The 9,987-nt window shown below is 36.1% G+C and overlaps 1 protein-coding gene across 1 annotated transcript; it reads left to right on the top strand.

The window, feature by feature from the left end:
- Positions 1 to 1,553: 1,553 nt before the first annotated feature.
- LOC143471021 (uncharacterized) lies at positions 1,554 to 4,524 on the top strand. The gene is made up of 3 exons (XM_076969344.1): positions 1,554 to 1,960; positions 3,116 to 3,257; positions 3,662 to 4,524. Exons 1-3 carry the CDS (start codon positions 1,762 to 1,764, stop codon positions 4,035 to 4,037), a joined length of 717 nt encoding a protein of 238 aa, XP_076825459.1. The 5' UTR covers positions 1,554 to 1,761; the 3' UTR covers positions 4,038 to 4,524.
- The last annotated feature ends 5,463 nt before the right edge of the window (positions 4,525 to 9,987 follow it).

Genomic DNA, 9,987 nt, shown 5'->3' with positions numbered 1-9,987 from the left:
AGAGAGAGCAAAATTATATAAATATCACAATATCTCAAAAATTACAAAATCCAACTTTATCAAACAAACATGGACAGATAACTGAACATCACAATGACCCATTGTTTCAATGTTTGAGAAACACGCAAAAATCTTGCTTGAACTGTCGGTTCGATAAAGTGTCGTTCGATCAACTGTCGTTTTGATTAACTGTCGGTTCGATAAAGTGTCGTTTGATCAACTTTCGGTTCGATAAAGTGTCGTTCGATCAACTGTCGTTTCGATCAGGTGTCGTTTCGATCAGGTGTCGTTCGATTAAGTGTCTTTCGATAAAGTGTCGTTCGATTAAGTGTCGTTCGATAAAGTGTCTTTCGATAAGGTGTCGCGTCACGGGCACCGCAACATAAAGTTGTCAGTTCCCTTTATCACGCGTGCGCCGGTTTTCGGTTGAGTGAGTAATCGGAAACAAGTATTTGGTGATGACAGTTATAAGCAGTGAGGTCTAAGACACGGCCACGTCCGATTAAAAACAGTTATGATTAAGGCAATTTCCCTGCCAGATCAGATAATCGTGTGTAGCAAGCGTAATGGCGTAGTGGGCGGTTTACGTTGCAAGACAAAGAAACAGTTCATCTCGCGGATTAGCGCAATCGCCAGGAGCAATTGATTGTCCGGCAGAAGGAAACGCTAGAAAACATAAACGACTTTTTGTGCTGTTGAAATGACACTCATTTAGCGTCAACTTTCCCGCCTCACATACGTCATGCAGTGTTGCCAGCAGCATGAAGAAAAGGTCACATATATTTACTTGTACTTAAACCTTTCGTGACATTAACATTGTAATTACAAGTTGTTACCGTCATATAATTTATATTCCTTGTCGATTTTGGTCGGTGCAAAGTCTTCTTTTCACGTGGGCGTACTTATTCGTTTGAAAACTTTGACGTATGACAATGTTTGCATGTTATTGGTAACTTTTTGAAAAATATTTGCTGTCTATATTATTACTACAAACTTTTTTTGCAAAAACTTCTCTCCATTTCATAGTTGTATAGTAACCCAGCATGTTCCAGAACAGCACTTTCTCTGTCAAGACAAACGCTGTTATTCTACGTGGCGGCACACAAAGGACAAGATGAATTATTTTACACGATCATGGTGCACAACACAGAGCATTAATCAAACCCTATCGTAAATATCTATTTATAGAAAGCGACGTCAGAAGAATCTATGAGCAATGTAGAAGAAAAAGCCGTATCACTTTTTGCACAATGTAAGAATTTTTTCATAACTCGTTCTGACTCTATATACAAGTTAGTCAGAAAGCCGCAACAGGCAAACAATGATCTAATTGGTGATAATACTGTCAAGACCCAGGAGGTATCAGATACAGTTTGCACCTTTGTTCGCCTATCACTTCCAAAACCGTCATTTTACGTTAAGTTGTATCACAGTCAGAGACAAGAACCAATGAACGACGGTGCTTTTTTCTTTTCTTCTCTTGTTTCATCATCTCCGTTCGTTATTTTTACACGTTTACGTATTTCACGCACTGTATATAAGCCAGCTTTGCACTCCAAACGTCACACAAATTATTCAGTTAATTTCAGAAGCGTAACAAAGCGGCAGAGTTCGAAAAACTGAAATTGTTGAGACGTTGAAAGAAGTGAAACCGATCTCCCGAAGAAGTAGTAAAACCTGTATATTTCGCAAAATATTTTTATCGCAAAGATTTATACCTTGGATCAGTCACTTGGACCTTTCTCTTCATTTCCAAGTAGGATGGTTAACCCAGCTTGCATCTTTAAAAGCGTCCTTTGCATTTTCATCTTCACTCAGTCTGTTTCTCCATCGTCGATTTCTTTGAGGAATCCGATATTTTCTGCAGCTAATGCCAAGACGAGGTACAGTTCAAGAAACAGACACCGCCCTACAAGAGCTACAGTGGAAATCGACAACTGCTTCCTTATGCTCGGAAGAAGTGAGTGCTGATAATGTTCTTGGTAACTTTCATTATCAACTTATGCCATTTTTCTTAACAAATATGTTTAATAAGTTAGCATTATTTGAAGGGACCGCTTACGCAATTCGTTCACCAGAAAAACTCCACAGTATGCAAGAAATAGCATTGAAAATAAACAAAATAAATACTTAATTAAAATAATTCCACTTGCAATAAACCATGTAATTAATTCCAATTACTTCTACAATTTTGAGAGTTTGGGTTACTTTTGGAAATAGCATTGTATAAAATGTTCAAAAAATTTCACGAATGTGTATAGCTAAGATTCTTATTACGTAATTTAGAACAATCTGACGTTGAGATTAAGATTCTGGCACCGACATGAAATTAATTACTGGTTATTTAGTAACTCTAAGTAGTTGCATATATTTAGAACTTGAATCTGGTGATACTATAGTAACGAGATTTAGTATTCGGTTATACTTTTTTCCTTATGAAGTGAGTTATATGCTGCGAATAGTAGATTAGTTGTTTACTTTTTCGAAGATGAATTTGTTTACCGACAAGCGATAATGGATAAGTAACCATGCAAATTTTCGCCGATTGTAAAAAAAACCTTATTTTTTGTTGCGACGTTAATTTTATGCAAAAAAGTTCTTTTCATTCGTCATTATTTGCTGGTATTTGATTAGTTAAGTGGTTTAAATCAATAAAAAATTAAATATGAAGTAAGATATATAAAGGGTTTGTTTGTGATATTGCTTTAGGAAGCAGAATTTTTCCAAGGATTCTTTTGTACTCCCAGGGACTCCATAAATCTTTTTTATTTATTCACATATTTAAACCATTCACATTCATAGCTATAAAGGCAAACTAGGTTGCAAACGTTCGCATGATTATAGATGAAAACTAAATCTGAGAGAATAGAATCTTAAAATTAGTTATGATTTTCTATGTTTTGAATACTCAGGACTCTGCAAAACAGCATTGCGTCTCTCAAGAGCTTCATAAGATTATTATATTACTTTGAGAAACGCTGTTAAAGCGTGTATATGCAAACTTGTCTGTGATTTTGAAACAAACCAGCACGTTGGCGGCCATGGGCTTGTAAAAATATTAAATTGTAGCAGCAAATATTCTGTACTATAAATTGTAATACTTTTATTTCAATAGATAATATTCAACGTCTGGATAATAACAGCACAGTGTGCAGTTACCGTGGACATAACTACGAACGAGCTACGAAATGGATTGACATGGAAACATGTAGAACTTGTGAATGTCACGCTCCCAATTTCATCGGCTGCTGTGAGATGTAAGTGGACGTAATTACCCTTTTGAGCATATTTCGTAATGACATTAGTCAGGTGGTCCAATTAAATTGTCACCTTGGTTAATTTGAACAATTTCATTTAATGTCATCGAACTTCCTTCTTAAACGCGACTTAACCGGAGACGTTTGATTTGAATTTTACCAAATCACTTTTTACAGAGTATACTGTAATTACGCAAGTAAAAGTATATCGTAAGATACAAACTTAAATAACTTGTACAAAATTGCTATGTTATTTCGAGGCACAACGATGCATCAGCGGAAAAGTTAACTCGATTAAATTAAAATAATCTTCATTAATCATGTTTTGCAAGATTTTGTCAAGCCTAGTGAACAGAAAACTGTTAATTGTATATATTTTAATTTCGTTTATTTCCACTTTGCAGTCGACTCGTCCCAACCCGCTTACCGGAAGGGTGCATCCGAGATCCGGCTGGCCAACACAGTGCCATCCCTTCAATGGGCATGTGCCTGGCCCCCTTAGTCCAGGTGGAATCTTTGGGACGCCACAGGCAAAGAGAAGCTTGCAGGAGTCCACACCTAATCCATTCCTTGATGGGAAAGACATGGGTTCCGGATGCGGAGGACCCAAGGGATTTGGCAGTGGCCGTGAAAACAAGAAAGACGAACGTAAAGAGAGAGTTTGCCGTAAAAGTCGAGGAGAAAGATATGTTGGATACACTCTACAGACTCATGGTACAGTCGAGCAGTATTAAAACAATTGAACAGATGGTGGAAGATATGCTTTCATCCCAAAAGTAAACTCGCATTGAATATAGTCACTGTGAAAAGGGAATTATACATCTTCATTTATTCAAATCCGCCTTCCACTGACTTCGCCTGAGTCAGCATGTGATGTGATTTGGATAATTTTTCTGTTTTAACGGAGAGTACGTTTGCTGTTCTAGATTTGCACAAGAATTTTTCAATTTTGATAAAACTATCATAATAATATTTACGTTTCGGGATTTCTGATCTTAAAACGCTTTATGAGCATGAACTTTTTCCAAGAAATTTTCTGTTTTTGAAATTCCTTCTGGCCCAAATGTTTTATCCCTTTTCATAAATGAAATTTTTTGTTTAAAACAAAATGTTTTATGTGGATTCCATCATACACGTTTCTGTACTTTTGCTGCCACTGTTCAAAGCAAACCTTCCTTGAGTGAGAATTATTTATTTTCTATTTATTTTTCTTACTATGAATTTGTTACGGTACTTATGCTTTTAATAAAATTGAAAATTAAATTTGGCTCTCATATGAAATGATGTACAGAAGCTTAGATTATTACTCGTATTAAGCAGAAGATTTTCTATTAGGCATGCGCTCTGATGATGGATTCATTAATCCTATTTTGATGAGAAGCAGTTACACAATAAACAATAAAAACAAGGAAAAATTAATTAAACAATTTGCTATGAAAAAATTATAGAAAACTGTTATGAACGTCAAAGTGCTACAGAAATAACAGACAAACATTTTGTAAATATCACATCCAATATTATACCAAAAGAACAAGGCAAATATTGTCTAGTCACTTCAGACCAAAAGCCAAGACGTATAAAATGGATTACCATTTTGTTTTCTAAGGTTGGCGATGAAAAGGCATTTTTGAGCGGTAAGCGAGCTTACAATGCTCCATTCAGACCTGTTACATCTTGCAACCCCATAAAGAATGACGTATTTGAAAATGTCGCGCGACAACTCTGTTTGTTGAAAACGTCAACAAAGGCTAATTACAAATTTTTACCCTGCTTTATGTCTTATAACAAAGAATAAATGCGTCTAAAACTGACGGATGCGAAGTAGGATGATGTAATCCTATTCATCAGGGGCTTAGCGACGATATCTTCACCATAATCAAAACACTTGATTTCACTTGTTGTCAGTGTCTTGTACTCCGTGAAGACAAAGATTAGAGGTTATTACTTATCACAAAACAAATCACATCCTTGTCTATCTTATGGAAGCAGTCAGTGTTAAGGCAATTTTCCTAATATAGAAAATCGGTAATGGTAAGTTATATGCATATAAGAAGACCACGCAGTCAGCGGATAACGTTAAGTCTTTCATTCTCAAAGGTACTGCATGTAAAAGTTGCCAAAAAAATTATGAAATAATTTCCAAGAACGTTAGTAATAATCTTAACCTCAGCAGGACAACCAACAACATGTGGTTGAAAACATCCGCGGTACATCTCTCTATAGTAAACGAGTATAGGCTAATCCTGGTATTGCGTGCGTGGGCATCGAAAAAGTTGACAATAACACGAGATGACTTAATACTTGCGGAAAATTAATTTTAAAGTGTGTTCTTGAAAACGGATTTGTAAACCAATGATAAGAGAAGTATTGCTTTGGCGGAAGCATTTTATGAGTAAACTTATACGTCACAGTGTTTTACCATACGTAAAAGAAACAGGTGTGTAAAAGTGTAAGCACTCTTATAAGTCGTCAAACGCTGATTACAACGTGCAATGTCTTTGGTTGTTGACTGATATCAGCAGCCGTTTCAAGTTTAATAACTTTGTTATTCGCAGAAAGTCTGTATGGTCTGACATCATAATTAATTAATTAAGGCTTTAACTTGAACGAGTACTTTTGAAACGTTGTTACAACGAGGTTACCGGTATGGGATACAACTTTTAAAAAATCTTTTCGAAAACTTTTTTTCAGTCGAAATTGAACCGGTAACAAAACAACGCATGCGAAAACCGTAAGTAAAACATATAGGCGCCACAGTGGTACTTTTCTGATTCGCAGACATTTTTGTGAAAGTTTGTGTAAATTAGTAAACAAAACATTTGCAGTGTAGCTTATTTTAAAATTTTGTGAGAAACAAGTTAATCGGGTGAATAGTGCCATCGACAGCAGGGAGTGTTTTTAAATAGCAATTTATTTTTAGAAACTTGCTTCTAGAAAAAAAAAACAACAAAAATAAGGCGATGACTCATTACTATTTTCCAGTGTCACGGCACCAATTCTCGAAACTCTTTATAACTGGCTGCTTTATCTAATCTCATCGTCGGAAATGCTTAAAAGTAAAATACACTTAAAACGTTCGCGCGTAACGATTACCTAAACTTGAAGATGCATTATTCTCTATAATCCTTGCACGACTTTGTCCGATTTTGAACCGTAACTAAAACGTTTGCGTGCAAGATAAGAGATATTCACGATAAAGAGTTTTTGCAACTGCATAAAAGCTTTATTTTGTCTTGGGGTATTGTAGGAGGTGTTACCCAAAAATAGGGTGTTACCCAAAAATAGGGTAAGAAACATTTCAGCGACTTCGAAGCACGAACTGAAAATTGTCCTCAACTCGTAGGTGTAAATGTGCAAGTTAAGATGCGATCTACACGTTCACTTTGTAGGTTACAATTTAAGTCTAAAATTAAAAAGTAGGTTTTCAGACAAGGAAAGGTTCGTATGGTCATTGTTTGGTTTATTTCAGCAACAAGTCGTTGTTGCCAACAACTCTTATACATACAACTTTCTAAACTCTACAGTCTACAGAACTTAAAAATTTGAAACAAACCTCGTGGCTTTGCTCTTTGCTACACTCTGACGGACATAAGTTATGATTCGGTGGTTTCTGTCAAGCGAATAAATATCTCTTGTTCGTCGGTCGGTTTCATGGATATTCAATCCCGGTCGACTCAATATCAGTCACTTCAACCCAGGCCCGTAGCTATGCAGCCTGGGGATAGAGCTGAGCCCCGCCTGGAAATCTTGAGCTCATAACATCAAGTATCAATGATGCAAATTTGCGTTTTATCTTAATTTAAACAATGATCAGTCTGAATGTATTTAACTAGATTACTAGGCTTTAGTACATTGTAGACGGAGGTTCCCTAATGCGCCGTTGAATTTGTTATCCGTTTATTATAGCACAATAACGATATCTTTCATTGATCATTTATTGTTTAGCACCAGTTATGTTGACGTGAATACGTCATAATACAAGTATGATCAAAATTTACTATTGCCCATAACTTATAAGAATGTTTGCCTGTAACAACAATTAGTATTGAAGCTCAGATTGTAAGATCCTGCTACATTTTGTTGAAACCCGCCTGAACAAGCTGGTTAACTACTGGTCTGATTCAACGGCTAAAATACAATTTACACTCACTGATGCAGCTGTGCAATATTAACTTACGTTATAATTGTTAAGTCTAAACTATAGTACAAACTATTACAGTTGCGACCCTGGACACGTAGGACTGTCTTTAAGCCATGGTTTGTGAACAACAGAATCTCAAAAACACGCAGGCTACTACCGATATACTGTATTCAAGTTTTTACCTCAACTGTGACGTCAACCTCCAGCGTGTGAAATCTAGCAACACTAACGCGACCAACCCGCTAACACATTTGACTCCTGTCCTGTCCTATGGATAGGGGACTAGCCGGGTTTCTTTTGTATATGCTCGCCAGTGGATTGAATCATAGGGATGGTGACGAGTCGAACAAGAATCCGAATATTATTAACTTAAATTATTTTGTTATTTTCAGTAATCCAAATCGTGCAGTCAGATTCGCGCAGAATCTTTTACTTTGCATGAAGAAAAAAAACAATGCAAAAAGTACTTGACCGAGGTTGAATTGACCGGGTTTGAAATGGCCGACCACCGCTTTGGTCATACTATCAGAATGAGCTAAATAGGCAAAATTTAAGAACTGAAACACTGTTTCTGTAGCTCTTTGCAAAAAACACCAAATAGAACTCGCCTGCGTGAAACTTTGGAATTTCGAATTTTCAGCTAGTAAAGTATGATAGAAGCTAGTAGTATAAAAATCATTATCGTTATACGTAGCCTAATTATTTTGTAAAATCATTGCTTTCTTAGTTTTATTTTTATCATAATTCATAGTTATTATTTACACAAGCATCAGGGCGCATTATTAACAGAGATCGATTAAAACATGTCCTACTTGATGTTCTGGACTTCAAATCACAAATAGGCTAAGTGGAGGTCGGGTTAGTTGACTCATTTTGTATTTAAATACGTGTAACTTAAAAAATCTATTTCTTTGAAGCTCAAATGTACATCGCAGACAGAGAGAGCTTTTTCTAACTCCACGGCTTTTCCAGGGTGATAATGAGGATAAAGTTAACCCTAGATAGGTAAAGCAACTTTTCATTTATTGAAATAGGTAACCTGGGGTACGACATATAACTCAAGCAATAAAGTTGACAAAAAGTAAAACTTTTTCTCGCTATATCGGCAAATGCTTCGAGATACAAAAATGCAAGGTATTGCCATTCGTTCTGGCATATCTTTGACCGAAAAATACATATTTAACGCATGTTTGAAAAAAATTTTTACTGTTCATAAATATGCTAACTTTTACGCTTCCCCTCAGACAACTTGTAACTAAAATGCCAATTTTCTTGGTAAACCTCAACAGACCAAAGCTGGACATTTTGTAAAAAAAAAAAACGAGCAACGCAGAAAAGAAATATTTTCTTGTATTCAAATGGTCATACTCTCGAGCCCAACACCGTAGGTAAACTGGGGTACGAGATACTCCAATGACGCTACAGAACAGGGTCGTGCAACTATTTATTGCAATGGACCACAACGTACAACTGTAATGATGCTGACGGCCAGACAATGGTTAAAATTATATAAAAAATTGCATATTTGATGAAATCTGTGCGGGAGGCAACTTAAGTAGGTACAGTAGAAGAAAAAATTATTTGATTTTAAGTTCATGAATAAATAAATTGAAACAAGAAATGGTGGAGTATGAAATACCCTAGGTTATCTTAATAGGGTTAAAAAGTTTCAAACGCTTCAAACCTGTTACTGAAATGAGCCAATTAAACCGACGTTAAAGATTATTATTTAATGCATTCTGTGGAATAGTTGACTCATTCTTAACGCATAAATAAAACAAGAAATTTATTACACCACATGCATCAATTTGTGCAGCTTTCAAGGAAAGCCAATGTAGCTTAAGATCTGTAATGCATAAATACTTGGAAGCAGTTGTGACAAACTATAACGTTAATTTTCGCGTCTGTACAATCAAGATGCGCCAGTTTGGCGCAACCACTATATCTCACGTAAAGGAACTCTTTCTTGTTGGGCGGCAAAAGTTGGAAGTTACAACCATAACACGCATACTGAATCCAGTTTTCTTAGGATCAGTTGTTGCGTATGTGTCTTCGCATATATATATATGTTCGCTGAGTCAAGCAGGACGACAGCTTGTGAGTCAAGTAGCCTGTTGGGTGTTTTTGAAACAAAATCTCCATAATGACTTTTTACTTCAATTTAAAGTCATACAAGGAATTTTTACAAGAGAAGGGGCCAACTGCACCTCACTACCTGTACAAAATTGACTGCATACGAACCTATATTACTAAAGCTGCAACCTTACAAGCTAACTTCCTTAAATTTACGTTTTGACTAAAAACTGCATTTTCTGACATAATTCTTAGACTTTTTCTTCTAAAGAGATGTAGATAACATGACCGTCATTCTACGCTGTGACAAATAAATGCATGGAATTCATTTTGGTCCTTCACTCGTGGATGATTCGGCATTGGACGTGAGTCAATTATTCCACCGAGTCAAGTTAGTCAACCAGTCCCACCTTTCCATACATTAGGCCTAATAATCTGCTTCCTACACTGGCCGGATCTTCATACCACTATAGACAAGACCGGATTGATCTTACAGTGAAAAAAGACAACAGGAAG

Source organism: Clavelina lepadiformis, chromosome 9 (assembly GCF_947623445.1).
Source record: "Clavelina lepadiformis chromosome 9, kaClaLepa1.1, whole genome shotgun sequence".
Taxonomy (NCBI): Eukaryota; Metazoa; Chordata; class Ascidiacea; order Aplousobranchia; family Clavelinidae; genus Clavelina; species Clavelina lepadiformis.
The sequence above is the reverse complement of the archived record's forward strand: the minus strand, read 5'-3'. Positions and strand labels throughout refer to the sequence as shown.